Source organism: Strongyloides ratti (genome assembly GCF_001040885.1).
Source record: "Strongyloides ratti genome assembly S_ratti_ED321, chromosome : 1".
In the NCBI taxonomy this organism is placed as follows: Eukaryota; Metazoa; Nematoda; class Chromadorea; order Rhabditida; family Strongyloididae; genus Strongyloides; species Strongyloides ratti.
The window spans coordinates 9,547,009-9,565,461 of record NC_037307.1 but is presented as its reverse complement, the minus strand read 5'-3'; the positions used below and the strand labels follow the sequence as shown (position 1 = coordinate 9,565,461).

Genomic DNA, 18,453 nt, shown 5'->3' with positions numbered 1-18,453 from the left:
TTAATATTTTTTGAATAATATAAAAATGGATCTAACCAATATTTATCACTATTCCATACATCCATTGGAAGTGCCTGTACATAAAAAGTATAATTAATTGAATTTCTTCTTAATTTATGTATATGAATACCAACAACTCCTTCTAATAATATTTCATTATTATCTAATGTTATAACATTTCCTTTACAATGTATTGTATCAATAAATTTACCAAATGTATCTATTCTTTTTATATATACATATTTTCCATATAAATTTTTAAATTCATTTTTTATTTTATCAAATAATTGTGTTGAACGACTATCAATATGTTCATAATAAAAAATTATTCCTCTACTGTATGATTCATATGGTATAAAATGTGTTGCTAAATTTGGAATATCTGATAAATTTCCATTAATATTAAAATGATTAGGTTCATGAAATAATACTTTTCCAGCATTATTTGAAGGAGATTCAAGTTCCTAAAAATAATTTAATATAATATTAATTATTTTTTTTTAATACTTACATTAGAACAAATATAATATTGTATAAAAATTAACATAAAAGGAGGAACTATTCCACCAAGAAGCCATAATTTTGATCGTGTTAAATAAAGAATATTTCTACATAAAAGTAAAAATAGATGTGCTCCCCACATAATATTAATTATTTAATGATTTCGATGTTATTGAAAAAAAAAATTATAATTATATTATTAACTATAAAACAAAATTTGTACATACATTTTTTTTAATATTCAATTTAGAATTAATAAAAAAATAATTATTAAAAATCTCAAATTTTTATATTATAAATATGAACTTATTTTTCTTTTATAAAAACTTGCCTGTCTTTTTCTGTTTTAACTGTTAAATAAAATATCAATTTTTTTTTAAAAATATTATTTAAAATTATATTTATGTAGTTAAATTATAAAAATTTTATTTACAACAATAAAAATATATTTCATTTAAATTCAAATGAAAAAAAAAACAAACTAAATAATGTAATTATATACAATACTATTTATATTAATTATATTAAACTGATGTTTCTGATGGAAATTTTTCATTATTAAGAACAGGATTAATAATTTCAATGTCTTTATCAATAGTTGTATCATAATCAGGTTCATCAATCTTGTCTTGTTTTGTTAAAACTTTCATTTCAATAGCATTTTGATTAACATAATCATTAACTCTACCACCACTTGCTGATTTTTGAACTTTTGAAGGATCATTATAATATTCTGACATATATTCATTTATTGTTACAACATCTGTATACACTGAAGCAGTATCTTCATCCATCTCTTTTGGAACTAAATAATTTTCTGTTCCCTCATCAGATGTCATATCAAATTTATTATTTTTATATCCAATTGATGGTTCTCCGTATCTTAAACTTGAAGAAGTTAAATTATCACATGGTGCATCATATCTTGGAAGTAATGGTCTAGTCTGACTATTAGGTGAATCATTAAAGAAATTTCCACCTGAAATATTATTTTGTGAACGTTGAGAGATATCCTGATAATCAAGTGGATCCATAAAATCTTCATCATTTAATAAATCAGCAATCATTTTAAATTGTTCATAATTTGAAATTATTTCCATCTTATTATGCAAATGGTATTCTGTTACATATTGATGTGGTGCTTTACAATAATTTTGAAATGTTTCTTTTAATAATGTAAATGATGGGCGTGCCTCAGGATTTGGCATCCAACAATGTAATAATGTATGATATAATTCTTGACTACAATTATTTGGTTGTTCTAATCTATTTCCTGATAAAAGATGATCTTTTATATCAGATAATGATATTCCTTGATATGGAGCTTGTCCAAATGTTAAAATTTCCCAACATGTAACAGCAAATGCCCAAACATCTGTTGCATGATTAAAAATTGTTTGTGTTAATGTTTCAATTGCTAACCATTTAACAGCAACTTTTCCAGATAATTTTATACATTCTTCACCATGAAGCATTTTTGCTAATCCAAAATCTGTTACTTCAACATGATTAATATTTTTAACAAGTACATTTCTTGCAGCTAAATCTCTATGAACCATACCTCTTTGTGCTAAATATTCCATAGCAGAAGATATTTGAAAACAATATAATAATATTTTAGAAGCACCTAATTTATCTTTATGTTTTTTTAAGAAATGAAGTAAACTTCCTAATGGTCTTAATAATGTTACTATTTGTACTGTATCACAAAAACATATACCAATAATTGGATGTAAATGTTTATGTCCACCTGATACTTGTGCCATCATTCCAGCTTCTTCTAATATTTCTTTTGAATCTATTGATGTTATAGCTTTCATTACTTTAATTGCTACAGGTACATTTTTACAATCTTTTATAGGATTTTTCCATTTTCCAGCATAAACAACACCAAATGCACCTTGGCCAATTATTTGTGTTGTTTGTTCAAGTTGATCAATTGTAATTAAATTAATTCTTCCCATATTTGCATGTGTTTTTGATAAATCATAATCAGGAATTGATGGCATATTTAATTCAACTTCTTTACGATATTTTCTACGATAATTAATACAATACCATATAGCAATTATTAAAATTATTAAAATAATTGTTAATATAATACCAACAATAATAATAAATTTTGTTCGACGATGCCTTGCTAATGTAATAACATCTTCTGCATAACATAATCTATCATATTCATTAATATATGGAAATTCTACATTACATTCTTCTGTACAAATAATTGTATCATCATCTTTTTTAAAACCAGCATATTCACAACTTTCACATTGAAAAAATTCTGGTCCATAACATGATTTATGATTATCACAAAGTCTATGACAACTTTGACAAATATTTGGTTTACCATATTCAATCATTGAAAATGAATTTATTGGACATTCATTAACACATATTTCTTCTTCATCAATATTTGAACTATTTAAATTTTGTATTAAAATTTTATTTCTACATTTACAATCATGCATTTGTACTGATTTACCAATACCACTACAACTTTCACATTCATCATCACATTTTTGACATACTAAATATTCAACTTTCATACCATTTTTAGGTTTATGTGTTGATGTAAAATAATTTGTTAATCCAACATCTTGACAAACATTTTCAGCATTACCATCATAATAAAGACATGTATATAAATGTTCTTTAAATTCATTAATATCTTCTTTAGCATATTTACATCCATTACATCCACCATCACCAAGTATATCACTTTGTCCTGTACAACCAAATTCATAACAACTTTTATGGCATGGTATACAATTATTTCCTGATAAATAATGTGATTTTGGGCATGTTTTAGCACAATAATTTTGTCCTTCATTTTGTAATACTAATAATGAAACACATTCTATACAATGATATGATGTTTCACCTGTACAACCAATACATTCCGGATGACATTTTATACATTCTTTTGATGTTATATTTTTTCTAAATGTATCAGGTGGGCATTCATTATAACATTCACCATCATATTCAAAATTTTTACATGATAAACAATATTTATTACCTGAACCCCAACATCCAGATATATCACATTCATCATCACATGTAGTTAATTGATTATTTTCACACCATTCTTTTTTACCATTTTTTGTTATTTTATTTATTGTATCTGGAAATGTATTATTCCAATTAATTGTATCAGCTAAACATAATTTTTCATTATTTGATATAACAACATGCCCTCTTTTAATACTTTTTAAATTTTTTAATTGTAATTCTCTTAAATTATAATTATGAACAATAGCTAATGATACACGTTCCATATAAAATTTTCTTCCTATTATTGTTTCTAAATTTGTTAAAAAATTTAAATTTATTATAGAACTTTTACCAGTTTTAATAATTACATAATCTGTTATAAGTTTAATATTTTTTAAATATTCTAAATCATTTTTATTTAATGATTCTTCATTAAATTTATTAAAATTTTCAGATGATATATCTATAAAACCATCAACATATTCACAATTTTTTAATTTTTCAATATTTCTTTTTGTTAATGGTTCATTAATTTCACAAATTTTATCACAATATGTTCCACATTCTCTACATGTTCTATCACCTAATGTTATATTATAAAAAAATTTTGGTTTACATCTTGTAACACAATAATCTTTTTCAATTAATGTTTCAGAGGGACATTCACTAACACAATATCTTTTAAATGTATATCTTGGATCTTTAGCATCTTCTAATCTTCCTGTTATTTTATTATAATAATTTAATCCTCTACAACTTTGTACACATTCACCATCTTGTATATAATTTGCACATGCAGCACATTTACTTCTTCCATGACCAAAACATCCACCTGTACACATTGAATCACAACATTTATAATGTCCATGATGATCTTTATAACATCCATGATTATGACATGATATTGGACAAAAATTTTTAAATACTATTTGACATTCATTTTTTAAATTACCCCAACAATTACCATTACATGATGAATGGCATTCTGTTATTTGATTATCATCATTACATGTATTATATTCATTACCAACATCAAATATAATACGATTATTATATTGTGGTCCTAATAATTGTTCCCAATCAATTTTATTTCTTAAATAACATAATTTTTTAAAATGATTAAACTCAACAAGTCCTTTTTCAATTTTTGTTAAATTAGGAAATACAAGTTTTTCCATATCAGTTAAACCAACATATATAGAATATTTACCTTCTCTATGTAATGGATCAAAAAGTGTATCACCCCAGATGACACGTAAATTTGGAAAAATTATTTCCGGAATATTTTCAACCTGATATATCAAAAGATATCCCCTTATCTCTTCTATATGTTTTAAAAAATCAAATGGTTTCTCTCCTTCAGCCAATTCCTCTAATCCATTTATATGAGTTATTTCTAAATTTCCTGATATCCTATTACATAATGAAAATTGTTGTTTTAACATTTGATAATGACTTAAATTTGACAATTTTGATGGTCCATTTGTTGTTCCAAGGCATACTAAAAAAAAAAGAAATAATCAAATGTTATGTTATTAAAAGTAAAAAAAAATTTTTTTTTTTATAAATACCACAATCATTTGTATTAGGAATACAAACTTGTAAATCTGTATTCTTATTAGCAACTTTAATAAGTGATTTAGACTTATTTTTATAATTTTCAATAATAGATTTTGAAGAATTAAAAATATTATCCTTTTCACTTATTGTTGATTTTTCTTTTATTATTGATAAATTAATATACTTAACCAAAAAAAGTACAAAAATAAATATAAGAAGATAGTAAATTTTTAGAAGCATGTGAAATGTTGTGCAAATATATATCTTTAGTATGATTTATAAAATATAAAGTAAAAAATTCTTTTTTTTTTTAATATTTTAAGTAAAATTTGTTCTCTTTATAGAAAGAATTTCAATTTCTTTAATATATACCATTAGGCAATTTTTTTTTTTTTTTAGATTATAGTTAAATAATTGACATATAATATTAAAGTATAATTAAATATTAAAATGAGAAATGGTATTTATAATTAGTCTTCCTTTTTAATACATTTATAGATTATTTTTATAGAAGCATTAAATAATATTGACGAACCTTGTAAGCCATTAAAATAATAGTGATAGTGCAAATGTTTGTCGTGATGAGTGTGACGATGATAGTGTGATGAAGCATGGACTGTATTTAGGAGTAAAATTTTTAAAAATAATATAAAAATATAAAAATTTGGAAATTTATTATTTTTTATTAATAAACTTACCTGAATTATCATCATCAGATGGCAAGATATAGGGAAAAATATTTATAAATAAAAGTAAGAATCTTAATATATAAGTATATTTCCTATCAAATATATTTCTTATCATTTTATTTCTCTCCTATTAAAATTACTCATCCAAATGTTAAATAAATATATTTTACAAATAGTTACAATTTTTATTATTATTACAATAAATCTAAAAATAATTTTAAGAATAAACTTTTTTTTTTTTCTTCTTTTTCACAGGTCAAGCATAGATAATACTTTTAATCTTATAATAAATGTATTTAAAAAAAAAAGTCTCCTTATTTAATTGACGACCTTTATAAAGAAACTTTTACATATTAAATATATAATCTAATCATTAACATATCAATTTCGGCATTCTTACATATATTTTTTTAAAAAAACATTTCCGACATTTTTTTTTTTTGAAACAAAAATTACAAGAAAAAAAATTTTTATTTAATAAAGACAAATAAATAAATAAATAAAAAGTATATTAAGGGTAAAAATGATTTCTTTGTATTTAAAAGACATTTTAAATGTTATGAAATACATTTACATATATCTATTCTTAGACATAACATTTAATAATAATATAAAAACATGCTATAAAATTTGACGGCAACATTAAAAAGAAACAAATAAAAGTTAAGGTAAATTAAATAAATATTATTTACCTAAAACTTTTTTTTTTACTATGATTATTATAAAGATAAATAGAATTAAAGATTTAATAATGATTGATAAGAATAAAATTATCAAAATCAATGCATGATACATATAATATTAAAAAGAGAGTACTAAATAAATGTAAAATGAAGAATAAAAGTTTATATTTTGTTAAATAGATAAAATGATGAGTTAAGAAAATATTTAAACAATATTAACAAAATAAGTGGTTTTATTATTATATCAAATCAAAATATTACATTATTTATATTAAAAAGATTTTAGCTTAAAAGTATTATATCAAAAAATATTTTATTTTCTTTTGACTAGAGATGGGATTTTTTTTTAATTATTATGTTTTGTAAGTTATAAGATATTTTTACTAAAAGAATTTTTGGAAAAAAAAATATTGCATTTTTAACGTTTTATAATATGTCCTCTATGATGTGATTGACTTAATGAGGCATATAAATATTTTTATTCTATTGTATAAAAGAAATAATATATATTTTTCCAGTTATCTATATACCATATATATATATATATATTTTAATAGTCAATTGCTCTTTTTTAAAAGATTAATTTATATGTTTCATAGAACTTTAAAATAATATGACTTTTTATAAATTAATTTTATCATAATATTTTTTTTTTTACATTTTTACAAATAAAAAACTTTTTTATATTAACTTGATCAAATTTTATTTTATCTATATATTTACATCTATATTACAGTTTTAAAAAAAAAATGTTTGAACATTTTTGTGAATAAAAATGACTAGAGATTCTATTATATGTAAATGTAGAATGTTTATTAACAACAATTTGTTATCCGCTTCATACGTTTACCCGAATATTTTTTTTAAATGAACTTTCATTACTTTGTCCACTGGTACTATAAGTTAATGTAAATTCTGATGTTGAATAGTCATCCTCAGTCCATATAGATTCTTTACTTGATTCATTGGTAAATGATGATGAACGTGTTATTTTGGCATTATTTATAATTATTGCATCTTCATTGGTATCATCTGGAATTATTATTGAAGCAATAATTTCATCTTCCTTTATTTTATTATCATTTATTTTGACTTGATGTTCTTTTATATATATTAAAGAAACTGGTAATTTTCCAAAAAGTTGTGAATCATTAATTAATGATGTAGAAAAATTATCATTTTTAACATTTAAACTATCACTACAATTTTGTAATGTTTGTGGTATTGAGAGAGAATATCTATCCCATAGACAAGGACGGGAAAGATGATTATTTTCTGATTTATATCTTATCTTTTCACAATCAGAAAATATGTTATTTTTTTGATAATCAACTAGTTTTCTATCCATTTCTATTTTATCATTATTGTTATTATTGTTATTATTATTATTCTGAGAATAATATCCTATCTTCCAATTTGAATCTATTTTTTTTTTGGATAAAAGAACTGTGTCATCTATATTACCTGTAAAAAAAGTTTTAAATTGATATCCAAAATAATCTTGCATTATCCAACCACAAATTCCATATATTAAAGTTCCTGTTCCTATAATTTTATAATTAATTTATTTTATCACAGAAAAAAAAAATATATATATATATATATAAATAAATAAAAGATAAAATGATTATATATTAATAATATATGACATACCTACTAAAAGTGTAGAATAAAAACAAGTACTTAAGCTGAAAACTAAATCAACAACACTTTTATTTGGTCCTTCAAATTTAATAATTAATGATTTTGGAGTATTATAAGCATATATCAAATCAGCAATTAATATTGATATTCCAACAATACATGATACATGAAATGTATGATGTGGTAAGGCACATAAAAAAAATAATTTTAATATCCAAAAACCAAAAGCTACCCATAAAAAGAAGGATGCATAATAACCAGCTAATCTATATTGACGTCCCCATGGAAAACCACCACCATTAACAGAGAGATACTCAACAATTTTTAATATAGGATAAGGTAAACCTTTTTTTGTTGCTATTAATAATTCTTTTGATAATGTTGATACCTCATCAAATTGAAAACGTTCATTATATAAAAATTGATTTGAAAATTGTGATATTGTTTCATTTTCAAATAAATCATCTTTACATAATGATGTTAATGTTATATTAACATGTTTTAATCCTATTTTAACACCAATTTTTGCATGAATTTTTCCTGAAGAAAATGATTTGTAGGAAGAAAATATTCTTCCATTACTTTGATGCCATCCTGGATAATATATTGAAACTTAAAAAAAAAAATAAAAATATTATATAAATATATTATATATTTTTACCTAAAATAGTTGCACCGGTTGACATTGCAAGAAGAAAAGAGAGTGAAGAAATTCCTTTTCTATTTCTAACACCAGGTAATATAATTAAAAATGCTGTTATTGGTGTTAAAAATAACCAAAATATAGCTACAATAAAAATGTCTGTTGGAAGAGGAGGCTTGATTTCATGAAACCAAGTTGGTTCTCCATTTTCACGAAATGCGTCAAACCATCCAGAAATCATATATAAGTATATATAGAAACTAAAATATGACAATTCTGGTGGTAAGACATAAAAAAAAGATATATTTTTTTTCTATTCTTTTTTTTATTTTTTTTTTTGTTAAATCTAAATAAAAATTATATATAATAAATAAAAAAAAAAAAGTTAAGCATAATTTATATATAATTTTTTTCTTTATTAAAAAGTATATATATATATATGTATTAAAAAAAAATAAGACAAAATAATAAAAAAGTAAATTAATTGATTATTAAATGGATATATAATATTTATTTTTATAAAAAGATACTGAAATAAACAGTTTAATAATAAGTTAAATATAACAAAACAAAAATATTAATTACTTAATATATTAACAAATTTTCATGATCATACTTGTTACTTTACAAATAAATATTTAGAAGAAGAAAATATGGATGGTATAGCAAATTTAATGAAAGTTATATATACATTTTAAAAGATAATTAAGATATGTTGATATTTAAAAGAGTAAGATTGTAGGAGAATTGTAAATGATAAGTAATTTAAATAGTTTTCGTACTTAATGATCATTGTATTGTAATAAAAACGTAGATCATATCTAAATTTTCTATTACATTTTTAATTATTTAGATGGAGAAAGTTTGATATTTATTTATAAATGTAACAATATAGGATGATTTATTATAATATATACACCTTTTTTTTTTCTTTTATATTATTATAAATATTAAATTAAAAAATAATGTTACTTTTTTTTTAAAAAAAATATATTATAATCTAAATTTTTATGATAGATATTTGGAATAAAAAAAAATTATTACAAAATATTTTATATTAAAAAAACAGGCTTTTTGGTTATTTTTTATATTAAAAATATATATATTAATATGTCTGTATAAAGTTTAAAGTTAATATTAATGATGCAATTAGGTATAGATAATTAAGCTAACATTATAGGAAACTTTAATTGTAAAAATATTTAAAACTTGTAAATTTAAATTAATCTACATTAAATTGTGACGTCAAAAAAAAAAAAGATAATATATTTTAAGTTAAATAAAATGATAGGTAAATGATAATAAATAAAATTAAAATTTATATTTGTAATTTAATAATAAAAATTTATCATTTTTGATTGTAAATTTAAAAAAAATAAATAAATAAAAGATGTTTTGTAAAAGATATAGTTTTTTTTTTTTGAGAATACATTTTGTAAATAATTTTAAATTATGTTCAAAATAATAAACAAACAAAATATATACTCATATAAAATATTAAAATATATGAAAATAATTTTATTAATCATGATAAATATGTTTGTATTTAAAGGTTAAAAGAAATTTTATATGTATTTTTATGTAATAAAATAACCTTAGGAAATTAATATATACATATAATATATATTATATCAATGTGTTATTTTAATAACTAGCTATGAAAAATGTTAGTTTAAATATATAATGAAAAGAAATTAATCTAGAATTATTATTATTTATTAATATCAATGTGGTGTACTATTTTAAAAATGAAAATATTACATTTTAAGCTAAATATAAAAGTTAAAAAAAAATGTAACTTATTTAAAAGATAAAACTATTGAAATGAATTATCTTTTTTCTTTTGATATCAAAATTGCACTACTTTTTTTTTTTAATTATCATTAACTATTTAAAATATATTGTAGAACCTTGAACGTAGGAATGTTCATTGTTTTTTACTTAGCATAAAATATTTTTGCAAACTAAAAATGTCTACTATTATTTTAATTAAATTAATAGTTTTTAAAATTTTACGAAAAATTAAAATTAAAATAATATTTTATTAAATAATTTATAAATAAATCATATGATAATATATATATATATTTATAGATACAAATTGTGATTGCCAACATAATATCTTATTTCTTAATCTATACAATAAACTAATTGTGCATAAAGTTTATTTTATTATAAAAACGACCAGAACTTTATTGCTTTTATCTTAATAGTGAAAACTTATATATTACAAATAATAATGGATATTGAAAGTTAATTATAAAATAGAAGATAGTTTTTAAAATAATATTTGATCGTCAAGGCTAAAAATTAACAAAATATACATTTTGTCTCTGTTAAAATTATCTTTGTAATTTTAAAGATATACTTTTTGTTTAATATAAAGGAAATTTATAAATAAACATTTTAAATATAAAAATACCTTTGACAAGTTATAATAATTTTTATAAAAATATTTATTTAAAAAAAAAATTTTTCCTTTATACTTTGATTATTGTATATAATAATGTATATAGGAAATAATAATTCTTTATATTTATAAATATAGTTAAAATAATAAATATGTATAAACTTTTTTTTTTATTTTAATAGGAACATAAATAAAAAAAATGTATTATTTATAATAAAAAAAATAATGTTAAAAAAATTTTTATAATAAAATAAAACATTAAATTAATGAGGAATGTTAAAAAAAAAAGTTTCTTTATGATATATTAAAAAAGATGTAATATTTTTCAAATTAGTGAAGGATATATATATATTTATAAATATATGTATATATATAAATAGTAACCTTGAAAAGAGATGATAATGTATATATTTTATCATTATTATTATTTTTATTGTTAAAATACTATTTGAAATTTGTAGACAATTTTTATACATGCTAATTTTTATACTACGTGTCATTTACTGAATAACACTAGTTTTTAGTAAATTAGTAACATATTTAAATAACAATTCTTCTTACTCAACATTATTATTTTAATTAATAAGAAAAAAGTTTAATAATACTTTTTATATTAATTTTTCAGATAATTATACAAATAATATAAATTATGATAGAATTGTTTAAAAAAAAAATTTAATAAAATATTTTTAAATGATATAAATATAATAATGTACAAAAAAATATTTTTGTTATTATATTTTTATAAAAATAATATTTAATGTAATAATTGTAGAAAGATAATATCACTTATCTAAAATATTTTTTAACCTTTTATATTTTAAAACACAATTAATTTTTTTTTTATTAAATTTATTTTTATATTTCTTTTGTCTTATATCTTTAATCGTATATATAATCTTTTTTCTTTATACAATCAGGAACTTCATTAAAATATATTTTTTTTATAATATTATATTTTACTTTAGGATACTTTTTTTTTTATCTTAGAACCTGTAATTAGATTAACAATTTTTTTTACCCTTTAAAAATTTATTAAACTTACATTAAAATCTTATATATATATATGAAATTAATTATTAGATTTCATGAGAAATATAATTATTGACATTTCTAATAGTACCGTTATGAAATACCATATAAGATAATTATATACAAATATTATAATTATAAAAATATATCTAAAAATGACATTAAGAAAGTATCTGATAAAGATATAAAACCCGTTTACAAAAGATTAAAGATTTATTTGTACATAGAAATAAAAAGGCTCATTTTCTATCTATTGACAAAAAGAAATCGTCTTATAAAAATCATTTTTCTTCCTATCACTTACTAATATATCCATTATCAATGACTGACTAGAATGATACATTTTATGTTAAAATAAAAATATTATAAGGGCAGATGATAGTTTTTCAATGTTTCATTTTTAAGAATAAAAATTTGAAAAAGAAAAGTTAGTAATTTTTTTTTAATTAAAATACTTTAAATTAATTATCACAAGAATGGAGAAAAAAAAAAGATTTTCAAGAATAGCATATAATAATGAAAAGAAAAAATAATAAATTTAAAATAAAGTATGATAAAAAGAAAAGTTTGAAGTTAAAAAATAAATATAAAAAAAAATTTAAAATATTTATATACCATTAGACATGTAATTTTTTAATTTCAGATTTTGTAAGCTGATAAAAAAAAACAGTTGTTGATGAAAACCATTTTAATTTTTCAATATTTAAAAAAAAACAAGCCAATAATTTTTCAGGTAATGAAATTATTCTAATTATTCTAAAAGAAATATATTTTTTTCTTTGAAAATTAGTTATATTTTATTTTATTAAAAATTAAAACTTAATTTTTTTTCTAGTAATTTAAATTAAATAAAAAATTGATAAAAGAATAATATTATTTTTTTTTTATTTATAAATTCATTTTATAGACATTTATTAAATTTATAAGTAAAATAAAGTTGTTATAATTTGTTAATTTTTGTATAAAATTTTATTTTCTTGACTCCAGATGGTATTATTAACCTCAATATAAGTAATCGGCTTTTTATTTGAAAAAAGAATATATCCCTCATTGTTCCATGATATATATTTTATATAGGTGAACATTTATCATGCATATATTATAAAGTTCATTTAATTATCTACTAATTTTATAGTATATTCTTAATATAATAATGAAAAATGATTTGTAATATTAAGCACCTGTCACTTTTTACAAAATACGGAGAAAATAAAATAGAAGTAAACATTAGTAATTAATAATTAGGAAAAAGAGAAGATTAAAATAGAGATTAATTCAAATTGAGGTGGAAAAGAGATAATTATTTATAGTACCAATAAGGTACAGTGCTTACTTGAAAAGTATATAACTTTTATATATTTATATGATTATTAATATAAAATTTTTTTTTATGAACTATTAAATATTTCTTATAAATTTATTATTTATATTATTGTATCATGTATTTATACTTACATTTTAATAAAATTATATATATATTATTTCAATTATTTTTATTAATATTATCACAACAAACATATCAAGAATATTCTACAGTTGATTTATTTGGAAATAAAAATCCAATATATAATTATTTACCAAATCCTGGTCATGTAGATGTTAAAAAATTAGATGAATATCTTGAAAATACAGATCATCGAATGGAAGAAGGTTGGTGGCATTTATTTCCATATGGACCATTATATCATGATGCATCAATACTTACAAAAACTAATCATGATAGACAAATTGACTTTGATTTTGATTTTCCTTTTTATGGATTTAGATTTAATTATACAATGATATATCCTGGTGGTTTATTAGCATTTTCTGATCCAGAATTTATTCAACCACCATATACATTTCCTAATCCAAGATGGCCAGAACAAAAAGATGCAAGTTTTATAGCACCATTTTATGCTGATCAACAATTTCAATATATTGGTGAAAGAGGAATATCTAATGTTTGGTATCGTTTAGTTTTCCGTCCACGTGCATATGAAAATTTTGATGAATGGGGTGATCCATTAATGAAGAATGGATTTGATCAATATTCTGATATGTTTAAAACACAATATGATAGATATCATAAACAAAAATGGGGACGTGTTGAAGATCCAAATTTATTAGATAATATTACAATGGCAATTCGTGAAGGAATTATTGGTGCTCATGGTTTTAGAGCTGATTATGCAGTTATTGTAACATGGGAAAGAATGGCATATGGTGGTGCTCCAAAAATAACACAAGTTAATAAATTTGAAGAAGCAAAAAGATGGACAAATACATATCAAGTTGTCCTGGCAACAGATGAAATCAGAAGTTATTGTATTTTTAATTATGCACATATAAATTGGACTTCATCTAATACTGCTGGAGCTTTACAGGGAAGAGGAGGATTACAATCTGCTATTGCTGGTTTTAATGGTGGAAATGGAACAGGTTGGACTCCATTACCTTATTCAGGTGAAGGAAGAGTATTAAAATTACAAGAATTTTCAAATGTAGGTGTTCCTGGAAGATGGTTATATAGAATTGATGAGCAAATAATTCCAGGTGGATGTTCAAATGAATCAGTTGGATTCATGACAACAGCACCTATTGCTGCATCAATGATTGGTGGAATTCTAGTTAATGTTTCAGGACCTTGTTTAAGAGGTGGTGATGTTGTTAAAGTAATTTTTGATGAATATCAAGTTGATTGTGAAAGATTAAGTATGATAAGAGCGCAATGTATTCTACCTGTTAACAGAATGTTTCGAACAGGTTTAGTACAAACAAGAATGTCAAGAGATGGTGGACAAAGTTATCCATATGTGGGTACATTTTATTTGCTTCAACCTGCACTGGCAATGCCGCAGGTAAAATTAATTGATAATCCAAAAGAAGTATTTAATAATTGGAGATCAGCGAATGCAACTAAATTAAGATTAGAATGGGCACCATATAATTTAACAAATGATATCAATGCGCAAGTTGATATTACCTTAATGGGATATTGGGAAGATACAGATGATCATGTATTTGAAGAAGTTGGAACATTAGGTTTACGCCTTCCTAATTCAGGAAGTTATGAATTTGATCCAAGAACGATGGCACGAACAAATATGGTTATTGATGCATGGAGAAGATTTTCATTTGGATTTGTAAGAATATCTCTTTCAGATCAACATGAATCTAATGGAGCTTTTTGGAGTAAAATGACACCATTTGGATGGTATTTCAGAGATGTATGGGAATATGAATATGGAAGTGATTGGGCATTAGAATTATGTAAAGATTGGTTTGATTATGATGGTCGAAGAATCAATTATGCAATGGATTTGGAACCATCTGTTCCATGCCCTTGTATACTAGATCAAGCTTTATTAGATATTGGGCGTTTTATGCCATTGATAGGATGTGACAGAGATGGTGATGCATCTTGTAATTATAATAAAGGTGCTCAACATTGTGTAATGTCCACAACTTCAACATGGACAGGTGCAGGGCAGGTTTGTTGTTATGATTTCGAAGGATGGTTAATGCATTCAGATGATTATGAGAATGCTGCACATTTAAGATTTTTTTCTCCAGGTACTTCACAAAGAAGTCATCCATTAGGATCATATCCTTATAAAAGACCACCATATGTGCCATCATTATCAAATTACTATACTGATGTGATGGCATATGAAAAATGTTGTAAATGGGCAGGAAATTGTGAATTTTATTTTTGGCGCAGACAGACTTCTGGATGCCAAGAATATATTCCACCTGTTGCCGGTATAGCATATGGAGATCCACATTTTGTAACATATGATGGAACTCGATATTCTTTTAATGGAAAAGGATATTATATGCTTACAATGGCAAAAGATGCAATACATGATTTTCAGGTTCAAATCCGTATGGAGCAACCTCCAAAAACGGATTGGAATCAAGAAGTTATGGGAACTGTCATTACGGGTATGGCAGCTCGTGAAAATGACAGTGATATTGTACAAATATTTGCAAGAAAAGATCACCGAAGATGGAGATACAAAATGGATGTTGTTGTAAATGGTTTTCATTGTTATTTTGATACACCAGAATTAAAAATTCAAAAATTCAAAGGCATAACATTAAGATCTCCAGAAAGAAATCATAATCAATCAGAAATCCATGTTATGTTTGAATCTGGAGTTGGTATTCAAGTTCAAGAAGCACATGGGGTTTTATCAGTGATGGTTCTTCTTCCACCACAATTTAATGAATCATATGCCTTTCCACGAGGTCATGATTATTATGGTACAGGTTTCGATGAATATGGTCGATCAACTTCTAATGTTCGACCTGATTTTTCTGATTTACTTGTACCACCATCAACATTACAATTTTCAGCTGGAATTCAACGATTTGTAACAGTAGGATTGTTGGGTACATTTAATGACAATCATTTAGATGATTTAATGTCTCCAGATGGACAAATTACAATAGTAAATTATCCACCAACAGAACAAGATAATAGAAATGCTTATGAATTTGGTAAAAGATGTAAGTTTTTTTTATAAAAATAATTTTGGCACTTTTTTTTTAACATAATTAAAAAATAAAATATCTGTAATTTTTTTTAAATACAATTTTTTTTTTTCAAATATAATTTTATTTATAGGGAGAATAGATGGTTCAAAATATAAATTACTTTTTCAAGATAATAACAAACCAATATATGATCCATTAAAATTTGGTAATGATTATTCTTATCAACCAATTTTTGATCCATATAGATTACAATATAATGCATCTCTAGTTTTTACATTAGAAGAAGTCCGAGTTGCATGTCAAAATGTTTATGAATGTGAATATGATTATTTTCTAACTGGAAGAAGAGAAATTGCAATGGCAACTTTAGAAGTTCAAAAGAAATTATTAGAATTAAAAGAAAAAGGTAGTAAAAGAAAACAAAGTTGTGGTGCATTATTAACTGGTCCTGGTGTTATTAAATATCCACCAGGAAATAATTATTTAGATGGTGTTACAGTAACATTTACCTGTAAACCTGAATACTTTATACATGGTACACCACAAAGAATTTGTATAAATGGTACTTGGAGTCCTGGTTGGTGGACATGGTGTAGAAGAAGAACATTAGAAACAGGATTAAAATGGATTACAGGAGTTTTAAGTAGTACTGCAATATTACTTTTTATTGCTTCAATATTTTTTGCATGTTATTTAAGACGTGTATCATTACATCCTGAAACAAAAATAACATTAAGAAGAACAGAAAGTTGGTATGTTTATAATATGATTAAATAATTTTTTATATTATCTTTTTTTTCCTAATATTTTTAGTGGTGGTTTAAGTAAAATAACTAAAACTAATAGAACAGATGATGAATTAATAGAAACAATACAAAATGAAACTATATATGATAATAGAATACCAGAACATATAAAAAGTCCTATACAATCAAGAAGGAGTGTTCGGATAAGAAATGTTCCAGATATACAAATAATACCTCCATCAACAGAAAGTAGACAAGAACAAAAAGAATCATATATTAATCATAGAGTACCACAAAGAGAAGAAAGAATTTTTCCATTATCAGTAGTAGATGAATCAATCCAACAACCAATAAGACATTATCAAATAGAACAAAAATATGAATATGAATATACCAATGAAGCTTTTATTGACACAGAAAATCTTCAAGGTCCGCCAATGGCATTGAGACAACCACAATCTTCTCAATTTTTAGGACGTGAAACATCAACATAAGTTTTATTAAATTTATTGTATAGAAAAAATGGAAAATATTATTTATATGTTTAACTAAAAAGTTTTTATAAATTAAATAAATTTCTTGTCTCATAATTTTTATCATCTTTATACTAAAAATGTAAATTTTCAAGTTTCTTTTTTTAGTTTTTAAAATATAAGAAAAATTTTATTTTATGATTATATTAGTTAATTTTACAGTCTAATATAGTGATTCATTAAAAAAAAACAACCGTTTTGAAAATTTATGTATATCATACTCTAAACTCTTCTTTATCTTCTGTTGAAATTTGCATGTTATTAGCTTAATTCTAAAGAAAGTTATAAATGTTTTTCTGAAAGTAGTTTTTTTTTTAAAATAAAAGAAATATAATACAAAGTTTTTTCAAATTGATAATAGAACAAATTATTAATATTTTCCAGAAAAAAAAAACTATTAATAGGATAATTTCATTAGAAAACAGAAAAAAAATATTTACTTTTATAAATTAATATTTTAATAAATTGTCATTTTAATATATAAATTATTTTATCATTATTTATGTGTATGTAGAAAAAAAAAATTTTGAAAA

At 22.1% G+C, this 18,453-nt stretch overlaps 3 protein-coding genes across 3 annotated transcripts; 1 reads left to right on the top strand and 2 right to left on the bottom strand.

The window, feature by feature from the left end:
- Nucleotides 1-1,025: 1,025 nt before the first annotated feature.
- Nucleotides 1,026-5,862, bottom strand: SRAE_1000296300 (Receptor tyrosine-protein kinase erbB-3; the record flags this gene model as incomplete). The annotated part of the gene is made up of 2 exons (XM_024650100.1): nucleotides 1,026-4,999; nucleotides 5,757-5,862. 2 exons carry the CDS (start codon nucleotides 5,860-5,862, stop codon nucleotides 1,026-1,028), a joined length of 4,080 nt encoding a protein of 1,359 aa, XP_024503911.1.
- Nucleotides 5,863-7,268: 1,406 nt separating this feature from the next.
- SRAE_1000296200 (Moladietz) lies at nucleotides 7,269-8,958 on the bottom strand (the record flags this gene model as incomplete). Its single annotated transcript, XM_024650099.1, has 4 exons — nucleotides 7,269-7,852; nucleotides 7,895-7,975; nucleotides 8,084-8,686; nucleotides 8,736-8,958. The coding sequence occupies 4 exons, from the start codon at nucleotides 8,956-8,958 to the stop codon at nucleotides 7,269-7,271; spliced, it is 1,491 nt and encodes a 496-aa protein (XP_024503910.1).
- A 4,640-nt stretch (nucleotides 8,959-13,598) lies between these two features.
- On the top strand, nucleotides 13,599-17,881 carry SRAE_1000296100 (Protein mesh; the record flags this gene model as incomplete). Its single annotated transcript, XM_024650098.1, has 3 exons — nucleotides 13,599-16,653; nucleotides 16,772-17,393; nucleotides 17,455-17,881. 3 exons carry the CDS (start codon nucleotides 13,599-13,601, stop codon nucleotides 17,879-17,881), a joined length of 4,104 nt encoding a protein of 1,367 aa, XP_024503909.1.
- Nucleotides 17,882-18,453: the final 572 nt, after the last annotated feature.